We start from the raw sequence: 25,024 nt of genomic DNA, 5'->3' as shown, positions 1-25,024 counted from the left end.
GAAACAAAAAGATATGTTATTATTTGTTCAGTACTGGGCCTGCCCACACTATTGCACAGTAATCTGGTGTTTTTTGATAAAATAAAAGCAGTTTTAGGCATCTAGAGCCATGTATAATTTGAAAAATAAGCCAAAAATATCGCTGTGCAAAGTGACAGACAGAAGGTTGACTAGAAATAAATGAATCTAATCTAATCTAATCTATTAGTTCACGCTACGCCACTGATCACAAAGTCGAAACAAACTTCACATTACAAGATCACGTGTTGCATATCTACAAATAAATCAAGACCATTAAGATCAGCTGTAAAGGGTCCAACCGAGGGCGCGACACAAATCAAGACACTTCGGACGGACATTCAATTGGATATATCGCTGAGACGTCTGTCTGCATCTGCGATCATAATCACGAGACTCATTTCTCTGAAGTGTTTAAATGCGAAATTGTTATGACGGCGATAGCGGCTACTTTCTTTATAACTGAAGAATGTTTTCATCTGTTTACAAATTAAATCTTGGAAGAAAAATATGATATATAGGGGTCTTGAACGTCATATATGGCTAAATATTTTCTAGTTCTGTCACCAAAGTTACTATGCTTAGCATCTCTGCATACAAATATGTATAGATGTGTAAGCTTTTGCTTATTGTACATCCAAAATTACAAGGTTTATTTTTATAAGGGTTAGGTTAGGTATAAAGTTTTCAGAATAAAAATATATACTCGTATATCTTTAAAATACACTTAAATATGTCCGTTTAATGACAGATGTGATATGACACAGTATTGCGTGCCACTTAAATGAGGAAAATAATCTCTGATTAAAATTGTCAGTTTGACTGATCGGTCCAAATCAATAGTTTGCATGCTAAGAGTAATTGGAACAAAATTGGAACCAAATAAATGTCCTCTGCCACGCATGTCGCTGCTTTGATGTATTATTAATTGATGTTTGGAACCGCTGGTAATCAAAGGTGTTTGCATCTATACCGGAGGTCGTGAGTTCGACAGCTTACCCCCAGACTAGATCACCTGGACCCGAGGGTCACTACTAGAATTTCTCGAGTAGAATGGTACCTTCAATCTTAATATGGCTTATTTTTCTCTAATGGTAGCACCAATGCAATATTATTTGATTTGTCCATAATTCGGTAAGATCAAATTCTTATTGGCACCGACCTTAGTCTTTTCGTGTTGCATGCTACCAGTTTACTAATTCGTTCTTTTTGTTAACAGGAATACTAGCGAGTGAGGCTCTTCGGAACAGCCTAGGCCAAAACACCTGGTCACCAGTTCCTCGACCGGAGCCGAGGGTATCTCCTCCTTCACACCATGATGTCTATCCTATCAGAGGTAAGAATATTTATGATATGGGTGTGAGTTCAGTACTTAAAGGTCATCATGGGTCCTCTGGAAAATCTAGTATGGCCTTCTCGTGTGTGTGTGTTACATCGAACAAGTCGCGAAGTACCTAATTCTTTCATAAAATATGTGCAAAGTCCATTACCCGATCAAGACCTCCTTTATAAATCTCTAGCAGCCTTCTCCTTAGTATATGTAACTTATTTCATCATTCTGTGATTTGTTCAAATAACTTGTGGAAAAGTTTGAGGGGCATTTCTTTCGAGCAACACCGGCTTCCAACACGTCCCGTTCCATTCCCGGTGTTGCGCGAAGGATATTTCCTTATTAAAAATAAAAAAGAGAAAGAAAAGAAGAAGAGAAGAGGAATAAAGGATGACTCACGTTAGACCGGGCCGGAGCTACCGGCGCTTACTTTTCTATGACATGACAGGCAATCACGTGATTCTTTCCATAGAAAGCTCCGGCCCGGACATGGCCCGGTCTAACGTGAGTCATCCTTAAGGGGTTTTGGACTCTCATTTGTGCTTTTTTCATAAATATATCCAGATTGTTTAACAACTATATAGACAGTAATTTGCCAACGTGACCAATCCCCAACGTCACAATATTCAATATCCACCAAATCCCACGGCTTCAGATTTCGGCGTGACACTATCTCTACCTTATCACTTATCAGTGGCCCGTCAGAGCCTATCGCTGGCGAAATTACGCTTGTTTTATGGCTTTGATTTACAGGCGGCATCGACAAAAGCGCGATAACTTATCGCCAGTTTAAATAGTCGTGTTATGATAGTTGTAATTTTTGTATCGAACATGAATTTTGGATAGCGCGCGATAAGGTACGGTGTGCAATACCTGGAGTTTCGATAAATATATATTGATTTTGTAACTTTTACGGAAAGTGTGAAATAATGACAATTAAATGACAAGAAACAGTTTTCAGTTTGTGTTCAGAACGGATCAAATTAATTTAAGGCCAATCAATGACAACATAAAAAAATATTTTTATTTTGAACTGCTTTTTTTATACTGTCTTCGGTTACCACGATAGTCAGATAGTTTTATTTCATGGGTTTTTTAAGTCGACGTACTAAGTAATTATATAGGTACTACATTGCCAGCGACGGGGCCAGTTTTGAGCTATTGTTAGACTTCCATACTTAGGATACTTAACTGTACCTACTCTGTTATGATCTTATGATAGAAAGATTATAAAATAAAGACGATTTTGTCATCACTGAAACAGAAGTCATCGGGGTGCAGCATAATTATAAAATTGATGACACAAACGAAGAAGTTGGTCACAATTCCGAATTAAGCAATAATTTTCTTTTTGACGTGATAACGTCTTATTAATCGATGAACACCGGTAGCATGCACGAAAAAGTGTCACGTTGTGGACAAATCTCCATAGTAACGTTGTGGACGGATCTCCATGGTAACGTGACGTAATGTAAGGTAATGTTTTCTTATGACGTTATCACGCAAAATTATCGTGGACTTTACAGGCAACCATTTTTTTTTCTAACCGTACCTGCGTATTCATGCCCTCGTCTTGTAAATCCGAGTTGGACATGTGTACACATGTAAGCAAACATTAATACAAGATAACACCGTTGGTCTGTTTGTGTGTTTGTGTCCTCGTGACTTCGAGGAATCCGTTAAAAACGAATCGTATCGGCGGTTTTGAGGCGTATTGATTTATTCGGATGGAAGATTGTCAAGTCTCGCAGGTAGACTTCGTGTCCCATTTTTACACACTTTTATTTAGCATTTGTTTGCTCCAAATCTTGTAAATTAAATTTAAACCACTTTCCGTTTTTTTTTTTTTTTTTTTTTTTTTTTTCCGTTGTCTGATTCAGTTGAAATTTGAAGTTCTTCCGTAGGTAATTCCTATGACAATGCAATAATATGTCAACACGAAACTGATGTTAAAATGCAGTCAAAAGGTAACCACAAGAACTGGGCATAATCTTCTAAAGTCTTGTGATCATTTTTTTTTATTTTATTTCGTCATTCATGAGATCGAGAGAAAAAGGTGTGAGACAGGGATGCATTCTCTCACCCTGTTTATTTAACATTTACTCGGAGACTATTTTCAAATTGGCACTTGAGGATCTCGACCTGGGCATTCGTGTCAACGGTAAGCTTATAAATAACATACGCTATGCCGATGATACTGTTCTTCTGGCTGAAAACCTCGATGACCTTCAAATAATGCTTGAAAAATTGAATGATGCACTTCAACAGTATGGCCTAAAAATCAACACTAAAAAGACAAAACACATGGTCGTTAGTAAAGCAAGTGCACAAACTCCCCCCTTAAAACTAGGATCACATAGTCTGGAAAGAGTTAGTAAATACAAATACCTCGGCTGCTGGCTTAATGAAACGTGGGATCCTGAGCAGGAAGTTAAAACTAGAATTGGTATTGCCAAGAGCGCCTTTCAAAATATGAAGAAACTATTGACCAACAGGAAGATTAATTTAAACTTAAGGTGGCGAATGGTGAAATGCTATATTCTTCCAATCCCCATGTATGGCTCCGAAAGCTGGACGCTAAGGAAAAATTTGATCAGTAAATTACAGGCTTTTGAAATGTGGATCTATCGTAGAATGCTTAAGATAAAATGGACCGACAAAGTTAGTAACGAAAGAGTCATGTTATTAATGAAGAAAAAGGTGGAAGTCGTAACAACTATTAGAGAAAGGAAAGCTACATATTTCGGACATATATATATAGAAACTCAAAATATGATTTATTAAAACTAATTATTGAAGGGAAGATTGAAGGGAAACGAGGACGTGGGAGAAGGAGAATATCATGGACACGGAACATAAGAGACTGGTTGGACGTGGGCAGTACAGAGAAACTAATTCGCATGACTTCAGATAGAATGGCATATAGACATAAGGTCGCCAACCTCCGGGATGGAGAAGGCACTTAAAGAAGAAGAAGACATTTATAAACTATATTGTCTTGTCAAGTACCTAAGTAATAAGCCCTTGATAATGGTTTGTCCTTATTCCTCATTTTGACAGTTGCCTTTGTATGGAAAGGACAACATTTTACTGAGGTTTGAAGTTCTATGAATAAGGAAATTTGCCTCTACCGAGTCTGTTAGTTTAATTATTAAACGTTTAATTATATAACGGAAGAAGTATTATACTTCTTCCGTTATATTTTTGCCTAAATATTCCTATCTGCGAAGTTTATAATTTATCCCGTCCAGATCGGGATATTTTTGTAGTATGTTATTAGAAGAAAGTGTTCAATCATTGTCATTGTTTATCGACATCTCCGGAAAATCGGAATTGTAATGTCTATCAGGTATATCCATTTTGTCTCACAATGACACATCATCTTAAATTGAGACAAACAATAACAATGCTGTGGTACTTTTATGATTTACCCATGTAGTGATGAATTAACATAAATAAATAAAATGCTATGTAATGTGATGATGCACACATAAACGGAAATCTTTCAAATAAAAATAAAAAACAAATCTAATATTCGGCATGTAGACATGCTTATCAAATATATATAACTAAACTCCTAGACAAAATGTGACAAGCTAAGTAAGTAATCTTGATTAGACGCCAGAGCACACCGCCTGTTAGTGCGTAGACATGCACGTGCTCTAAAATGTTGGAGCCGTGCACGCATGCGTCACGCAAGCGGTGTGCCGTCTTTCATAAGAATCTGTATATTACAACGCGCATGTGCTGTAACAGTTGAGATCAGCTCCACTGGTACTTCACCGGGTCGCATCAACGTAGGCATGAAACTGTTAATATTTAGAACCTCAGGGCGCCTTTACTGGGTTGTAATGTAAATGAAAAGATGTAGAAATTCTGGAGAAAGTCTTTGCTAACACTGGGTCACACAGCTACACTTTTATTGTCCACTGACGTTGAGTTAAAGTTCAAATTAAGTTTTTAACTAACCTGGATTATTCCTAAAGCACTTGCGAACACTCTTTATTTGTTACACATACGGAATCCACTACGCAGACGCCGATGCCTTCAGGAAGCAGGTCCAGGGTTAAGTGGTGGCGTGGATGACCAGCTCGGACACCAGATGCCGGCCGGAACTCATCCCTCGAAATCGTTGTCAGGTCAACCTAAGGACCCCTACAACAAGTCAAAACCCAGCTGTAGAACCAAAAAAATCTTGCAAAGCCAACGTGCTAGACATTTGAGGTTATAGAACAGTACTTACAGTTTTGGGATTTTAAGTGTTCATGAATGCGACGACTCCTCCAGTTTTATTGTTTATTTTACATGCTAACTAATGCTTTAACGTTGAGATAACTTTGAATGCCAGGATTGCGGCCTAGAACTATCTTTTGGCTTCATTTTGAATTTCATTAACGCAACGCTCTTCTAGTCACCTCGCCGTTCGTATCGAAAAAGAAAGCATCCACTGTGATGCGCCCTTATCACGGTTGCGGATCTCACCTGAACTAATTACTTATCTAATTTGCTAAATTCGCTTGCGCGCGAGTTGGGTTCATAGGTGAGCCTAATCGTTTTGTGAAGCACACAGAGGGCGTTCACATCAATAAGTAGTTTTCTTTATATTTATTTAATTTATTTATGTTTATCTTAAAGATTGTAATATAAATGTTACAGTGCATGCACGTCTAGGCAAACTCATCCGGTGTGCACATGCCTTAAGTTTCTACTGTTTTCGATTGCCAATAAGATTATTTGTAAAAAAATCTTGTATCAATGTCAAATCGTATGAAAATTTGCCCTAAACCATCACACTTTAGCACGTATTTAGAATGTGATCATAGTTTGAGTTCCCCGATAATGGGGTAGGTACGCACGTAGCCAACACTATCCTTAACTGTTAATTATTCAGAAAGACAAAATCCACCAATGGTTAGTCAAGTGTTGCTGGGGGCCTAGCCAAAGTGATAATCGTATGTATACTGACAAACGTCAAACGATAAGAAAAAGTGTATCGGGATGATGATTATTATTAAAGTTTCGATGACGTTTTCTAACAACAATATATCAGTCATCTTGTCTAGGCTTGTTACTACAAAGCCCAAATTAAAAACAGGATCGCCGTTCTAGTTATTACTGTAACCAAAACACAGACTAAATGTAAAAACAGCGCACTTGCCGATCAATCAAAGGGTAACATTCGTGGCGGCCAAACTGTCAATATTTGCCAAGTGGTCACGACATCGCTGTGTGCGCTATTATTCACAATGTTTGACCAAGACCAAGTGTAGCAAAAGACTTGGCCTCGACGGGTCGCCATAAATCCGGGGTAACTGGGATTTGTCCCGCTTTTTTATAGTTGTGGGTGCAGGCACTGTTTGACCTGTTTTGAGATATGATAACAGAAAGCTGCAGTTATTCCCTATGTTCATACTTACTGCGGAATTTTCTGTTATAGACTTTTTCAAACAAGGTGGACTAAAAAATGATTTTCGCAGCTGCGGGTGTTGAAAAACATTAGAAATAGTCTTTTCAGACCTAATCATTAATTAAGGGATTATCTTTAATCATATCTCAATTCTCCGAGTGTGGTCGTCACTTTGAATATCCTCAGTTACGACGGAAACCAAGAAAGTTAAAACTACGATTGAAAGACTTGTCCTTTGTTTATGATTTTGAATTTGGTGGCCCTACGCTCGCGTGTCAAACCGGTATGACAATTGAATTTTGTGGTGTACCCGTTAATAATTTAGGGGATTGTGATTGCCTTGCGCTTTTGTTTTCCGACGCCACTTGGCACTGTTTGTCGAGCGTTTTTTTTTTGGGCGTAAACCGCCGGGTTTTATTTTTTTATCTGGTGAAAAACCTTTGTTATGAATCTTTGTCATCACTTTTGTCACCTTGAAGTGTCGGTATGGCCCAAAATAAAATAAACTCCTTTTCGTAATATGATTTGTACAGCCACCTAAAAGTTCTGATATATCCCATTTCAAATGTCATGGCCCGATTCCACTTGAGGTCTTCATTAGGCGTAACAATAACAACAACAACAACAACAATACGAGTAGTGTCAACAAAAGATACCCAGTAAAACCTTTTTTGCGGTATTTGAAATTTAAGTCCAAAGAGACTTGAGAGCGACGACACTTATTAATTAACTAGCTGTGCCCGCGGCTCCGCCCGCGTGGAATTCGGTCTATGTCAGTAAGCGGCTAATTTCTAATCCTAATTTCTCTCCCTCTCCCCTGGAGGCGGAACTTGAAGTAGGTAAAGTTGACAGATGGATATGCTAGAGGACTGTAGTCCAGATAAAATATTTTACAATTAGGTACCACTAAATAAAACTACACTCCAAAGTCAATAGTTTTTTCGCCCTTATTCAAATTTTACACGTGATTTAAACGACAGAGTAGGTAGTAGGTATATATCGGACGATACAGTAAGCCGTAAGGTATACGCGCGCGAGCGAAAGTGAAGCGGCCTGCCTGTGGCTAGACCGCCACTCACCGTGGTCTTCTTCAGACTCCTGAGGCTCCTGAGGAAGACACGTGCCCCTTGTAACCTCAATGCGTCACGAGACTTTCGGGAATGATTCGATTGTTTTCGGGAATGCATGGTAATGAGTATAAAATGCGAGTCCCAAATCATTTGACTCCGCAAACGACCAGTGCCGGATTAAGATATTTTGATGCCCTAAGCATTTCTAGACCATGGTGCCCCCTCTCCCTAGGGTCATCAAGATTACATTGAATTTTTTTGGTAAATTGAGTGACGTTCATTGCCGCATTACAGCTGAGAATGGAAATTAATCACATCATTTTATCACGACAATTGACAGTGCCGCAGCAGTAACGTTGCAACAGAGTACCTAATGCTGCTGCAGTCGCCACCCGAATGTCACCTTTATCACATCTTAGAATGTCATTGAAAACGCGAGCGAAGCAAGCGCGAAATTTTTTCGATATAAAAACGCAATTTGACAGACAGTTGTACATTTTTACTTTTAGTATGGAAATCAGTCACATCATTTTATCACGAAAATTGACAGTGCTACAGCAATAACGTTGCAACAGAGTAATGCTGCTGCAGTCGCCATATCTTAGAAAGTTATTGAAAATGCGAGCGAAGCGAGCACGAAAATTTTTCGATATAAAAACGCAATTTGATAGACAGTTGTACATTTTTACTTTTAGTATGGAAATCAATCACATCATTTTATCCGGAAATTGACAGTGCTGCAGCAGTAACGTTGCAACAGAGTAATGCTGCTGCAGTCGCCATATATTAGAAAGTGATTAAAAACGCGAGCGAAGCGAGCGCGAAAATTTTTCGATATAAAAACGCAATTTGATAGACAGTTGTACATTTTTACTTTTAGTATGGAAATCAGTCACATCATTTTATCACGAAAATTGACAGTGCTACAGCAGTAACGTTGCCACAGAGTAATGCTGCTGCAGTCGCCATATCTTAGAAAGTAATAGAAAACGCGAGGGAAGCGAGCGCGAAAATTTTTCGATATAAAAACCCAATTTGATAGGCAGTTAGACAGTTGTACATTTTTACTTTTAGTATGGAAGTCAGTCACATCATTTTATCACGAAAATTGACAGTGCTGCAGCAGCAACGTTGCAACAGAGTAATGCTGCTGCAGTCGCCATATCTTAGAAAGTTATTGAAAACGCGAGCGAAGCGAGCGCGAACATTTTTCGATATATTATTAATTTATTAAATCAACATAATTATTCAATTATTTTTGTTGATATCCGTGTCTTCTAAACTTAGAGTTAATTTGGAAAAATCTTTCGTCGGTGGCTTATTCATGTCACAACGTATTAAATTCAGCTCCATCTGTTAGTTTACCAGGGTACTCAATAGTGGTAGCACATATTTGAATAAAGTTTGCCCCTCCTTCCTAAGTAGCGCCATAAGATTCAGGGGCAAACTTAAGTCAATCGAGTGTTATGGCTACCCCCCCTTTTAGGGGTTGAATTTTTATAGCCTATAACCTGGCCGGGGATTTTGTCGACAGAATAGTAAAGTTTTCATCAAAATCCGTTCAGCCGTTTTCACGTGATGCGCGTTCAAATAAACAGACAAACAGATAAACAGATAAACAGACAAACAGACAAAAATTTTAAAAACTTTTGGAACGTGTTCTGTTATCGATTCTAAGTATCCCCAGCTAACTTTTTTTCAAATATCTTCCATGTACAGACTTTCGACCGTCTTCAGCTTTATTATATGTATATAGATGAATATAGATATAGATGAAGAAACTTAGACACATTTCCTATGGAATTATGCCATTCTTATTCTGAATCACCCACGTCATTCCACAATGGCAAATCTAGGCACGAGTTAACCAATGTTGACCGGCAATTGTTAAAGAATCTAATCCGTCAAAGGAGCCGCCCATGAATGACATTTCGACAGTGTTTACTGACAAACTTTATATTGCGTCAACCGTAATCAAAACTACTTTAATTTCAACCTTAACGCTTGGTGTTAAGGTTGACGTGTGTAACGTTAGGTGCTTTATTGGACGCGTGCGGTAATTAAGAACATTAAGAGTGTTGCTTTAGCAAATAATTCGGGGAAACAAGAGAAATCGGGACACCAACAAAGGCGCCGGGTAAGTTTGACGATTCTAATGACCTTAGAGGGTTATCTTGATTACTTCGAATGTAAGACTTCCCTTTCATTCATAACGTATGCCTTCATTTACCTAATATGATATAATAAAACTAAAAGTTTAATAATAAAATTTTGAAAGATATTAACTTTGCTTTTTCCGGCAATAGCAAAGTAATGTGTCACCTACCTTCTATTATTTGTCAAATTATAATTATCTCTATCAATTGGGAATGAGAAATTGTTATACTATAAATATTCCCGAGTCTAGAAACTCTAGAACTACACTTCTCATGGCTGCAATATTTTCCAATAAAAAACCTACTGACAGATTTTGTCGTGCGTCTTCATAAAATAGGGTTGCCATAAGTGTGGGGACTCAGACCGGGACATTTAAAGAATAATCGGCCAAGAGCATGTCGGGCCACTCGGGCCATGTTCAGTGTAGGGTTTCGTAGTTTCCATTCTGTCAAAATAGGCCAAATGGGGGCTATTCGTAAGTATCATGTCATGTAAGTACATTACAAGCATAAGGGAGTACAGCATAAGATTTTTTGCAATAACTCAAAAACGACTGGATCGATCATGTTCGCTATAGTTTTTATTGAAAGTATTTATTAAGCTTTTGTTTCACGATTTTTTTCATATTTTTTGGACCCATGGTTCAAAAGTTAGAGGGGGGACACATTTTTTTTTTCAGAGCGATTATTTCCGAAAATATTTACTACATCAATAAATGATTTTTGGAGACCCTTGTTCGTTTTGATACCCACACTATTGGGACAAAGAAAAAAAAAATTTTGAAAAAAAGAAATACATTTTGTATGGGAGATACCCCAAAAAAAATTTAATCGTTTTTCTTTTACCGTTCTGTCACAATGCATTAATTATGTATCCATGCCAAATTGCAGCTTTATAGCACTAACGACCCCGGAGCAAAGCCTCGGACAGACAGACAGACATGGCGAAACTATAAGGGTTTCTAGGTGAATACGAAACCCTAAAAGGTAGAAAAAAAGGAACTTTTATTACAACAACAGGTAACTTAAAAGCTTTATCCCTTGCCTAAACACAAAACAAGTTTTAACACAGTCATTCAATGCCAGCAACCCGCCAGTCGGGTTCTCTGTTTGTAGTCTCTTTTCGCTACTACTAAAGCGGAAAATGCACGATATATTGTTTTATATTTTACCATTTTGTCTGGATTTTTAGTTTTTTGTTAATTTTCAATGTTATTCTAAAACTTATTTTGGTCTTATTACGCATGTATCTGAGATGGGTTCTAGAAAGTAAAAAAATTACGATAGTTATTTTATCATTTTTTTTTTAGTTTTCATTAAAGAAGGAAGTACGAGAAATAGTAGTTTATGTGACTGCTACATAATGAAAGGCATTAAAATACGAGTGTGGGTTTATGAAACGAATGAAATGAGTTTCATAATAGTATCACACGAGTGTTTTAATGCCTAATTATGTACAGTTACATACACTGCTTTATCTACACACATATTATAAACTTTCTATGATATATTCACTAACCTCATATTACAACCGACATTGGGGCACTTTCCTCTCTGGCGGAACTCGCGGATATGAGATGGCGTCTCCGAAATATCTTTATCGCACATTTTACACGAAACTTTTGTTTAGTTACTTTAAAAACAAAAAAACAAATTATTTTTTACTACAAACTAATTAAAAGATAAACTGTACGTCAAATGGCGGCAAATGAAAACTTTTTTCACGCATGTCACGCATCCGTAGTTTTTTTTAAATTCAGAGACAAACTAGAGTCGGGGTCGATTACCATATCGTCCGATACCAACTTACAAGCGAGATTTGTCAATATTGTATGCAATTGACATTTGATTTCGAATAAAACGTCATCTCGACTGATATTAGAATAGGGGTCAAAATCAAATTGCTTTTTTTTTCAGAGATGTTCGAAATTTGAATTTCATTACCAAATCGATTTTGATATAGTAATGAAGCTATTACCACATTTTCACAGATAAGAAATTTGCTGTAACAAAACAGTTTATCATAATGTGGGCCATTATTTACGGATTTTGAAGGCATCATAGAGAGTTTATGATATGTGTGTAGATAAATTATGTTACTTAACAATTGCCTAACTTGTTAAAAAATAACTTTAAGATAAATTTCTACACGTAGTACATTTTCTGACATGTTTAAAACACACTATATATTTTTTCAATTTTTTTAATGAATATTTAATACCTTTAAAATTATATTTAATGTTACGTACTCGCTTTTTCACGCCGCGTTTCCCGAAAATGAGGCGCAGAGGGCTGTGTTCAGCGTTGAATAAAAAGTATAAATAATGGAGATACAGTTCTGCAAGTATGGAATGTTTCATAGGAAATATCCTCCACTTTTATAATATTAATTTGGTTACTTAAATATTAATACTTTTTGAGATATTAGGGAAATAAGAAATATGTACAAGGGGGGGACCCCTTTTTTTTATCTTTTGATCTTTTTTGTATGCTAATAAACGCTTCCAATACATTTTTCTAGACAACATTACGAATCTAATGAGGTATCACATGTATTTTTAGGAGTAGTATCTGTATTTTTCACCGTTTTCAGTTTCTCGAGTAGACTAAATGTTGACACTGTTAACATAAATTCGTAAAAAGTGAACGGACAAGTGTCAGCGCTTACGTCGTTCTATCCACGTACGATTAGCCTAGCTAAGTAGTTAGTCGTGTTTATTGGTATATAGTTGGTACCAAGTCCAGCCCCCTACTAAAATAACTATGATTTTTAAACCGGGACAATTTGCTTATCGGCCGGGACACCGGGACACCATGCTTCAAACCGGTACATGTCCCGGCGTACCGGGACGTATGGCAACCCTATCATAAAAGAACCCGATTGCCAAAAATCTTTTTATCACCAGTTGCATAGTAAACATGCACGTGAAGCCGCGTCACTAATCCCATTCCCAAGATTGTGTCAATCGTCACAGAATATCAGGATTTTTATCAAAATGTGACGTTTCGCCAGGCGTGGTCCCCCTAAGCCCTGGGCTTTCATGTCACCGCCTAAGCCCAGATTTGTCATTGTTATCGAACGAAACTGTCAAAGATACGTTGCGTCACAATCCCCATTGTTTATGTAACGGTATGCACTGTTATGCTTAAAAAATCTTGAAATATGGAAGCAAGATCTCGATTTGATAAGAATACTCATAAAATAACATTACATACGTTACACGTAAGATATTCGATACTGCACACTTGTAGGTAAGTACCTACAGCGATTGTTACAGTCATTTCTGGTGAACTGATGCATATAATAAAAACTGTCAGTTGCCACCTGAGAGGGCGCTTTTAGTAAGTTTTCATTACCAGGGTGATGATAGGTATATGTTCGTTAGTCCATGTTGGATCTTGGTCACTATTTAGGAGTCTGCTGCGGTCTTCGAAAATCTAAATCAATTTGATATCAAATTTAGGTACCTCTTTCTGTTGCGTTGTACGAATAAGTTAATAGAATAAGAAGTCAAAATCCATCCGAATTTTGTGAATAAAGGTGTTAAAGAACATTTTAAAACATTAAACCATAAAGATAAACCAAAGAATTATCGACGAGAACGAATTCAATTCAATAAAGGATTGATTAAGACGTTAAAATGTAAGGAAATCTAATCTCAAGGATGACCTTGAAATGTAAAACTTTGATTAGTTCGGTTACGGATTACTTTGTACACAAATCCAGGTTGATTAAGCCCGAGGTTGTGATAAACGTCATATTTTTATGATTTCAGCTTAGATGACAGGAAAAACGTTAAATGCCGCCGCACTATTTGGTTAGAAGTTTTAATATGAGCATTTTACTACGAGGCATTTTTGTAAGGCGTCGCTAACGCTAGTCCTCTCTTAAAGGCTGATTAGACGGCGCGCGAACTCGCATGCGATTTTAGTTACATTGCGGACTTGGTTACGTCGAATTCAACCGACCGATCAAAACCTGCAATGGTATGAAACTCGCATGCGAGTTCTCGCATCGTCTAAATCAGCCCTTGCCTAAATTTAAGCAATAATAATACATTTCCTCAGTAAGTGATTTATTATGTAAATCTTATGAAAATCTTATAAAATAGTTAACTAGGTATCTTAAAGCATAACATCTATTTGTTTCGTCCATAAAGTTACCTTAGATTTGACCGAGATGCTCTGGGTATACACCATTTTCCATTTTGATGTTAAGAATATCACAGCCTAATACACCATTGAATAAGAATACTTTCATTATGCTTTTTTTAAAGCTACATTCGTGCCCATGGGCGGATGACCGCGGTCAAATAAATAATACTTTTCTCTCGACGTTGTATGGGGGTTGTCAGTCTTCTCCATGTAGGCACCCACTATACTTATAAAAGCTATGCCCGATTTAAGTATGTATATAAATATTCGATTGTTTTGGATTTTTCACTCAAACAATCCTGTATGTCAACTCAATCGTATGATTTCCATCGCGTTCAATCCAAGATTCGACTACATGTAATCCCAACGATAACACGGATTAACAGATATCTTTACGATTGATAAAAGACATTAAAACGAATGATAACATTTGATTTATGCATTATTTGTTACATTTTTGGGCTGATACTGTTAATTCAGTAATTGGTGATACGCACTGATACAGATCGTTATAACATAATGAATTGATGAATGTAGGTACCTCTTAGTAGTACTTCTTATAGTAATCATATTGTTTTGATCAATACATGTATAAATATCTAGTAGATGGTATAGCTATTAGAAACTAATTACCCTGGCCGGCAATAAAAATAAGAAATTGCCGGTAGCGCGTGATATAAACGGACGAGCGTAAACTAGTGCCTACGTCAAATCATGGGATTACTTGTCAAGCGGACCCCAGGCTCTCATGAGCCGTGGAAAAAATGCCGGGATAACGCGAGGAAGAAGAGAAGAGAGATAAACGGACGAGCGTGGAGCACAGAGCTGGTTTTCTAATCCGGCCGCGGCATGTTTTGTGCATTTGTCAAAAAATGCGTGTAAACTTACTGAGTAAAAACGACCATTAAACTTAAAATAAGTCTTGCGGCACGTGACATCTGCTCTAGACCAGGTTACAGGCAAAGACATACATGCACCTACTTAGTGATGTAAATACGGATATCTTGTATCCTTTCTAACACTGGTCTAGAATCAGGATGATAAGACACAGGAATTTCTCGTAGACGACGAACAATATGAAATAACTGCAGATTTCAAATCGTGGGGTGTGACATTATTAAAATAGTTGTAAATTATCCACGGCTCCCATATGTGGGGGTTTATTGATAACTAATCCATATTAACGGTTGACGCGTGACTTTGCATGTTTGTGGCATTTATTACAGTTTTATTGAGCTCATATGTTCTTTGATAGAAATCATTTAAGGATTTTAGTTATTGGTGCTTGTAGCAATTAAAATGAGGGCCATAGAGAGTGATACGTTTAATATGAATGTACCTGTCGGTCAATACCTAGTAATTTTTAATAAAGTGATTACTACTAGTACTACTACTACTACAACATTTTCAATATTTGTAATTCTTGGTTGGTCAACCGATATTTTAACCCACTTTGCTTTACAAATGTCCTTAATTAAAGTAGAAGAATTATTTAAAGTTGGTTGCATTGTGTACCAAAATTTTTATTTGAATTCATCAACTACCTATACATTTGCTATGTATCAAATCTAATCGTTTACGTGTGAAGGATAAAACGATTATATCCTTAGCGGAAAACCAAACACATTACATAATCATATAATTTTAGCAATAATTAGATAGATAGTGAATAAGGTAGGAAAATTTTCAATAATAAATAGGTACGAATACGAATATTAATTATGTCGATATATATTTGTCTAACTATCAAGTACCTACTTACCTACTCGTAAGTTAAATTATAAGCAATCTTTGTCCCACTAGATCTGAAAAATGCAAGAAATATACGCTTATTTTAACCCTTAAATTGTCAGAAAACAGTCTTCAGTTCAAACCTCTTCAGTGTTCAATAGTAGTAATGATTTTGGTTAGAGAAAAAATACAAAAAGAAAGTAGTACCTAAAGGTTATGTCCAGTATTTTGAACGTTGTTATTATTATTATGTATCTGCATTATTTTACCCTTTAGCATTTTCCAACCTAGCATTTTTCACCCACACATAACGGTTTACATAATATGCAGGTAGATATTACATATTCACATATGCATACCGATTTGTCCGATTCAATGTAACCAATTTAGTCGATCGCACGCGGATTTGCGTATGGGTCATCACTATGCTAACCGTATGCTAATTCTGAATGCGCTGCTGAATATTTAACCACAAATTTGCAAGGTATTTCGTTAAAAATCGAAATTTAACCACTGATTCGAAAAATCATTGTTAAATTCCATGTTCAGAGACTTCGTATAATGGATTTATCGACGTGATTAAATAAGTGTGACTTTTAACAACGCGATTAAAATAGACAAGCACTGATGTCTTTATCACGCTGTCACGTAGGCAACTACGACTATCATAAGTATCATAACATCCATCCGTAATACGCGTGCTGGAAATTTACAATTATATTTGTTGTCATAATCTATGATAACAGAAGCATAATTTTGTTTTAATATTTTGCTTCATTACTTATTAACATTGTTCCGTAAATTATTAGTGCTCATTTTGATTTTACATCCAGATAGATTTACGTTCGAACCTGGATAGTCAAAGACAAAAAACATTCCAGCCGATTACAGAAACACTTAGCCGTGTTTTTAATTTGTTAAAAGCTTTGGAAAAATAGCAATCACAATGCAGCGGGCACTTTGCGGCGCGCCTCTTATAATTAAAATTGCATTAGTGCAGCGTAATACTAATGCGCGGTGTGCATAGAAAAATGCACTCTTGTAATATAATTAGCCTTTATACGTGTACGGAGATGGACAGATATTGAATGTGCAGATGTAATGTACAAAAGATTAGGAGATCAAAAATCCTTATTTCTTAGACTCCTTAGTCTATAGAGAAATAAATATTATAGGGACATTCTTACACAAATTGACTTAGTCCCACGGTAAGCTCAAGAAGGCTTGTGTTGTGGATACATGGATGGTGCATAGAAAACATCCATGACTCAGGAACAAATATCTGTGCTCATCACACAAATAAATGCCCTTACCGGGATTCGAACCCAGGACCAACGGCTTCGCAGGCAGGGTCACTACCCGCTAGGCCAGACCGGTCGTCAGATATAAGGTCGATAGATAAAAGAATATATACATATATAGTTATACGAGTATGTATGTCAAATAGATCGATTGATTTTGAAGTGTAATCTAATGGAATTTACTAAAGTATACTTTTAGCAGTTGAATATACCTCACAATACTTCTATGGATTTCTAAAGTTAGGATGCAGAATCGTAAATGGCCAGATCATATCCCGTCTGCAAGAATATGGACAGTCATCAACCATCTTATTAATATCAATATAACAACGGAGGTGACTTTATTAAAATTACACCCATAAATCAAACACCAAAATTAAGATCATCTAATTACAAAACGGCACAATGCCTCTCAATGACCGTCCTTACACTGGCTCCATTATCCCATTCAATATTTTGCACACCCATAAATTCGAGCATACTGTCGGGGCGGAACAATGAATCCAAATAACCATTAATATGTAATAAATACTATGGGGTAATAATGCTGGGGGACAAACAAACAAGTGTACAGAGACAGAGGCAACCCTTAAATGCTGGGCTTTGCCGAGGGGAGCCGAGAGCTGCCGAGCGAAGCCGACTGTTCCCGATTGGTTCCGCTCCAGATGACAGCTGCTGCGTTTCGGTATAGGGGCGCCTCTTCATTAGTGCAACTTGTCTGCTGAGATGGATGTTTGTTTTTGGGTGATGGTCGCTTGATGATGTATGATTTTTCGGTAGGGAAAGTAACGGTCAGAAATATATCCATATATTTTATTGCAAAAACCAATGAAGTGTCAGTCTGTTTTTATTTAAATATGATGACAGACATATTCCGAGTATCATGATAAAAGTAACATTTTAAGTTCTCGCGCTTAATTTTTTTGTTTCATTCATAGCATGTTACACAAACAAAAATACCCTTATGGACCGATTTTTATTTAGTTGTCGATTTTTTGTCAATTTTGATAAAATTAGTTATAGAGCTCCTCATTCTGGGCACGAAATCCAAATTTGAATCAATAAATGTATATGTAAATATCCGTTGAGTTACGAAAATTCTATACGTTTTCAACTCAGAGGAAGATTTTTTTGGTAATCGGTGAAACCTATCGCTGTGAAAACCAGCGCTGTGGTATTTATACCAGAGCATATGCTGAGTGGTGTCCTTTTGTAGCCACTATAGCGGCGCCAAATTTTATTTTAGTAGTTTTCTTACTCCTTTTTTCTTTTATTTTTCACTTTGCTGGTGGACTTGTCTATTTTTGTGTAAAATTTACTTTAACAATTACTCTGTATCTAGCTTTAAGTGTTTTAGTTAGTAAGTTCTTCTCTCTTTTTTGTAACTGAAGTGGCGCTGTATGTAGAAGGTTTTTACAATAAATGTCTTTCTTTCTTCTTTCTATCTTCCAAATTTTGTCGAATCTGATGAAAAAAAAGAACGATAACAAAATAAAAATTGGCATTTATAATTGTTGTATTTTATCATTTCTATGTCAAACAAAACATACGTAAAAGATGTAAAAAAAAGCATAACCAAATTATAAAAAATATGCAAAAGAACTACTCGTAGTCAAGTCAAGCAATTTATTCAAAGCTCACCAAAGCTTAAACACAAAGCATCACAGAAACTAAACGTAGCGTAGTTCTCGATGGATTAGCGAATTGTAAAAAAGGGGCTCAGACCCAATGTGTTAATTACAGGGGTGGGCCGGAGGGTCCAATGAAAGTCAATTTGGTGCTACGACATGATATGGCCCATTTCGTCGAGCGACAAGTGAGGCACCTGCGCTTTTTCAAGCCCCCGGGCCCTCGGTTGATTGTACCCTTTGTCCACGATTGGAAAGCGAAAACGATCCCATGTTTGGCAAATTACTGTTTGATGTTGCTTTACTGTTATTTGCTGTGCTATTGTTAAAGTAGTTACAGGAAATGACAAAGTAAATGATTATGGAGATTTTTTATTAATTAATACAAGTAGGTACGATTGGGAAATCCACTTGGGTTTCTACGATGTGTAATATAATATACTACCTACTCGTCGCGTTTGGGAAACCTGAAGTGATTTAAGATCATATTTGTCCCTGTTTTGAAGCTAAATATATTTTTTATGTTTAGGTACCTACGTAAAATGCCGTATAAGGCAAAAATCATTGCAATTTTTAATGCCTAAACCGCAAGCGTACAATGGACATATAATAATAAGACGTGTTTTGTTGCAGAGGAAATCAAATTCGGCATCAACCGTTTGGTCAGCGAGAAAACAGACGAGGAAGAAGATGAGCAACACAATGAAATCCCAAGACCCGAAGGCATTTCCCCCAATTCACGCTGCGGCAGCTCATGCTGGCCACCGTCTCCGCAATCCCCTAGATCAGTCCGGTCAAGTTCTCCTGAACTCGAAGTGGATTCCCCTCCTTCTTCTCCAAGAAGACCTCCAGATTCCTCGCCGCCCCCGAGAAGATCCGAGTCGTTTTCTGTCAGTGCTCTCTTAAGACCTGATGCACCTCGAGTCCAGCCGCAGCGGCCTTTCTTATATCCTCACCTGCCTTTCGCGGAATTCCTTCGAGACGCTGGGAGTCTCGGTATACCTTGGGGAGGTTACAGTAACCTGTACCTCCACGCAGTGCAGGCCGCTGGTCCGGAGTTCCTTCGGCTCCGAGCAGCTGTACTTGGAGCTCCTGGGCCTCTCTCGAGACCCCTGCCCATCGGTGACGTGTACTCGTGTGTGAAGTGTGAGAAGATGTTCAGCACCCCGCACGGGCTGGAAGTGCACGCAAGACGGTCGCATAACGGCAAGAGGCCGTTTGCTTGCGAAATGTGTAGTAAAACGTTCGGGCACGAGATTAGTCTTAGTCAACACAGGTGAGTTTATTTCATTATTTGTTTTGACGTTTTAAATCGTAAATCCTTAGTAATATTTTAGTAGTCGTATTAGCTCGTAATAAATAAATAGGTATTCTTATATTTTCGATTTAAGTTGAATAAATTGGTACCCAAAAGCTTATTATAGTTAGTGTTCTTGTTGACTTCCTGAATAAAAAATGAATCACCGTTAACCATGCTATTAACAATCAAATACACAGTTGTCTTTATCACTGAAGATTCAAGAATTTATCTATCTACCCATGCGGCCATGTTATTCGGTCAGCCATTTCTTATTTCTAAATTCCTCAATGCAATTCATGTCAATGCTCATCCCTCCCCCTCCTTCTAGGGCTGTCCACAGTGTGGAGAAGGTGTTCGAATGCAAGCAATGCGGCAAGACCTTCAAGCGGTCCAGCACACTGTCCACCCACCTGCTCATCCACTCCGACACCAGGCCTTACCCCTGTCAATACTGCGGGAAGCGGTTCCACCAGAAATCCGACATGAAGAAACATACTTACATACATACTGGTGAGTCCTAGGGTCTGTAAAACTTCAAACGGTCCAGCACTCTGCCTAATCTTCTTCTAAATGGGGTTGGCCGGTCGAGGCATTTTACAGATCACGCCAACATAGGTTTTACCTGTCAATTCTACAAATAGTGTCAAATTCTTGTTTGTTTCTTGGAATTTTATGGCCTGGATGCTAGCCCATTTAGCCAAATCTCGTAGAACTAAACTGGAGACCTTTGACAGTTGTTAACCCCATTACTCCCGATACCATGCCTTGCCCAAGCCAGTATTGGTTTTGAGAAACTATTGTCCCGAAATCCGACATAACTTAGAATAGAATACTTATTTACGTACTGTTGAGTAAGTTATAATCAGATTTCACAGAAGTTAAGTATCGTTCATAAATCGACGTTAAGTAACTTAATCTCGGTAGGTGGCAATGTATCTAAAATGCGAAACTTTGCGAAATTCTTACGTATCCTTTTGACATATTTATCAATTATAGCATTTAAATACTAACTTGCTTTAAACAAAACAAACTTACCGCCATTATTAACCTCATCTAAACCTACAAATTCATCATCAAAAACTTAGCCCAATCCCACTTCATCGTGAACAATTTAAAGCAAACTCCATTTACTTACCATAACTCAGGGCTGTCACAACGCCCCATAATTAATGTATATTAACGCTAAGATGAGCTAGGTGTTTATAATAATTGCGAGCTTGAGACGTTTGCGGGTACATTATAAGGGCGGATTGGGTTGCGGACGGGGACATACAGTCAGGGAAGACACGCGAACGTATGGTTCATCTATAAATAGAAGTAATCGACCATGGAGGGGAATAGTGAGAAACCAATTATATATAAATAAATTACACACACTTTATTTCCGTCTTAGAAAGCTATTTTATCACTTTGTGATATAAATCAAACTTTGACTGGATTTTATAATACTTTTGGTTTTGAACAAAAGGTTATTTTTACCTCTATCATTTTGATTTTTACTAGAAAAAGTGAACGTTCTGCATTTCGAGAAAACTAGCTTCACGAATTAAATTGAGCGGCATTATACAATTTATACACAAGGAAAAGGATTATTATATTATCCAAAGTAACCAACTACCTACCTAAATGTGTGGTTTCGGTAAATAAACAAAATTATCCTGATCTCTTTTCTCCATGTCCATAACAATCTCACTCAACTTTCTGTCATCTTCTTCACAATATCCCATAACTTATTTCCCAGACAAAACACACAAGGAACAAACATTGCTCCTTTTGTAAAAAGGGTTATTAAGAAGGCTACAATATTCTGTTCACCAAACCTCCCAACAGTATCTAAATCCTAGGCCCTTCATGAATATAAGATGCTGCGGTCGGTGGAGTTGTCTCGGTAACACTTAAGCCACCGGGTAAGATTCCGTATCTTAACCCTAAAGTGCTATCATGATTTTACGTCCGTGTTTTGGTAAACTTGTTGTGGCGACATGATATTCTAAAGTCATGATTTAGTCATGGAACATTATTGTTCTTAAGACAAAACTCCTCCTGTTTTACTTTTATAATAGTAAAAACATCGAACCGTTTACATACATATAGCAAAACCGGGCTGGATTTCAACTTCAGTGATAGTCACTTCACTTATACTGCCTTCGTGAGGAAAAAAAAATATTTTAAATGTCAACATAGAATTATCAAGAATCATTATTTGTAAGGAAGTCATTTTGAAGGCTGTTAAAAGTGTAAAATAATCATAATTTTAACGCCACCTTGTTTACGATTACGTCTTATGATTTTCTGGACGATTTAGTTATAATGATACAGAGGTCAATAACCTTTTCCTGTAAATAATAACCATAATTTAAAACATTAACAACCTACAGCATTCAAAACTCCAAATTCGCACCTCCATATTGATAAAACATGTAAATTTTATTCATCACGTCTACCTACAGCTAGTGATTCCAACCCTTCTGTCACTGTCTCGCTCACACTAATTGGGAAATGGGAGATTTGTGTAGCCCTCTCCCTCACTCCCAGTGTCGAAGCAATGAAAACTGAATCACGGAAGACGGAGGAAGTCCCACCCTTCTTAAATGAACTGGGGTTCCTCAAGGGTAGGTATTTGGTCCTTAGTAGTTGCTTCGATGCTTCGCGAAAATCTTTGCCTTGTAATGAAAATTATATGGCGGCGAAACGTTTCGAGTAATTGCTGAATGTTTTATTGCGAGTTTTATTCTTGAAAGACTTTCTAGGGAGTAGTCCGGATTTATTTCAGTTCTATTGCAGATGTTATAAATAACAAAATAACTTACTTTGTTAAAAATATAAAAATGACTGTTTCAATACCGTACGAGAAGCTGTTTCTTGAAGTATTTCAAAATATTCAGGTAGACAAAAGAATAAAGGCACATAATTTATTTCACTTTAATTATACAACACCCATTAGGCCAAAATCTGTTAACTGCATTTAAAAAAAGAAGAGCAAACTTCAAAGTAGGTAATGTACCTATACAAAACAGAATAATTATAAAATAAATAGGAACATCCGTACTTTATCAGGAAACGACAAATGACTAATAGTTAAGTGACGCAATAAAGCATAATATGCAATAATAAGTTTCCCTTATCAGCCATTGTCACGATTAAAAGGACAAGGGTATAATCCTGAATAATTAATAAGGAAGCCCCCGACAATTTGTCCGACAAATTGTTCTATCAACGCCGTAAATACTGCCATTAATCGCAAACTTGGATACAGAATATATTAAAAATAAGACGGATTTTTTATTTTAGTCGTAGATTTAAAAAGAGCATTTATTTCACCTGTATTTTCATGTATATTTAAAGACCGAAAAATATTATGCTGTACTAAAAGAGTGAATATTTACATAGGTACTTAAAGTAATAATATTGTGTTTCCGGTACCCAGTTATTTATATTTCACGAGAAATTGCACTTTACCTTTGATTTTATGTGTGACGGACTTCGCCGCACGGATAACGTCAGGCACGCTCTCCACTTATCGTAGATGCCTCGTCTCACCACACCTGATCCCCCTTGTAAATTATTAACATCAACTCAGCGAATAGTTCCTCAACGGCATTTTAATCAGTGTCCCAAGTTGTTGATTAATGTACCCTACACAATTTATCGTCGAAATTTTATTTATAATTACGCCTGCGAAATTAAATGGTGGGTGATTACTCAACGTCAAGACGTACGACCACGACCTGCGATTTGTCACCTCGCCCGAAGGTTTAATTCAACGCTAATTGAGCGCGGAAGTTTGTAACCCCTGAACTTGTACCTGTTAGAACGGCAATTTACAAGTTAGTAGGTAGTTAGCAGTAGTTGTGAACAGTTGGAGTAATTAATATTAATTCGCTTGCCGCTGCTCTTTGGTTCTATAATTATCGAATGGGTTGAATTAGATTTGCATTAGCTTTTCAACCGACATTTACATCTATCAAATACGGATATGACAGTAACTAATTAACAATGGTCCGAAGTTGGACCCTTGCGGCATACCTAAGGTTAATTGTAAAACAAGTGAAGTTGAAGTGAATTTTAAAAGCTGTAGCTTTAGACCACGAACATTCCTGAAGCAATTAACTGTAAAAGTTGAGCGATCGCACCGCCTCCATCTCATGAATGTTTGATTTTAAAATGCTCCCGTTTAAGAGGCATTTTAAAAAACTCTTCCGCTTAATTAGGCGTGGAATAAACAAGTGGCACATTAGCTTCTCGGAATAATTACGCGCCGCTATTTTCTTTTTTTCCTTGCATTACTTCCCCGCGGCCTGCAATGAAGAATTTAAAAAGCATTTGCCAAATTGGTTTGCACTGTAGTAAAAAATGCAATCATGTTAATTAGTATCAAAGTAAGATTGCTGTAATTTGATAGCTTTGTTTTGTGTCTAGTTACACAAACATTTGTATTGTTTCTGACAATGCAAGCTGATATTTATTTTCTTTTGATGAAGATTAGTTCAAAAACAAAGTAAATATTTACTATCACATTACTATACTCACAAAGTTCCAATTTTATTAACAAAGTTGTTTTTTCTTTTTCTGCAAATATTTTCGTTATTTTCTTCATCATATTGCCAAATCTCTAAAAACCTAAGATAATTTAGATAGGTAATTAAAGCAAAAACGCCCCTGAAACGATTTTCCCGGTTAAAGATTGTCAAGAACAAAATTAAAAGTATAAAACACTTCATAATTGCCGTTCTTGGGCCAAATGTTCTTAACTTTTTGTTCTCAGCCCCTTTGATTACTTTTAAAGCCTTCTTCTGCTTAAAAATTGCAGAAAGCACCTCGAAAGTTGTTAAAAAGCGAATTGCAATTGTGTAATTGGAAACAAATGCTCAATTTTCTTTTGGAGGGAAGCAATACGGAAGGTAATTAAATACTTATTTGGACTTGGT

General features: G+C 37.0%; 1 protein-coding gene across 2 annotated transcripts in view; it reads left to right on the top strand.

Annotated features, from left to right (window-relative positions):
* The window catches only part of LOC134790945 (zinc finger protein Gfi-1b), a 91,375-nt gene that overhangs the window by 24,990 nt on the left and 41,361 nt on the right, over positions 1-25,024 (top strand). Inside the window, exons 2-4 of one of the 2 annotated variants that reach the window (XM_063761966.1) lie at positions 1,238-1,354; positions 19,430-20,072; positions 20,437-20,606. In XM_063761966.1, coding sequence (XP_063618036.1) covers positions 1,238-1,354; positions 19,430-20,072; positions 20,437-20,606 — 930 coding nt within the window. Of the gene's footprint in view, positions 1-1,237; positions 1,355-19,429; positions 20,073-20,424; positions 20,607-25,024 lie in introns of both variants that reach the window. The other variant, XM_063761965.1, reaches the window with a different exon arrangement.

The sequence above is a fragment of the Cydia splendana genome, chromosome 5, assembly GCF_910591565.1.
Source record: "Cydia splendana chromosome 5, ilCydSple1.2, whole genome shotgun sequence".
Classification (NCBI taxonomy): domain Eukaryota; kingdom Metazoa; phylum Arthropoda; class Insecta; order Lepidoptera; family Tortricidae; genus Cydia; species Cydia splendana.
This window is presented reverse-complemented; position numbering and strand designations above follow the sequence as displayed.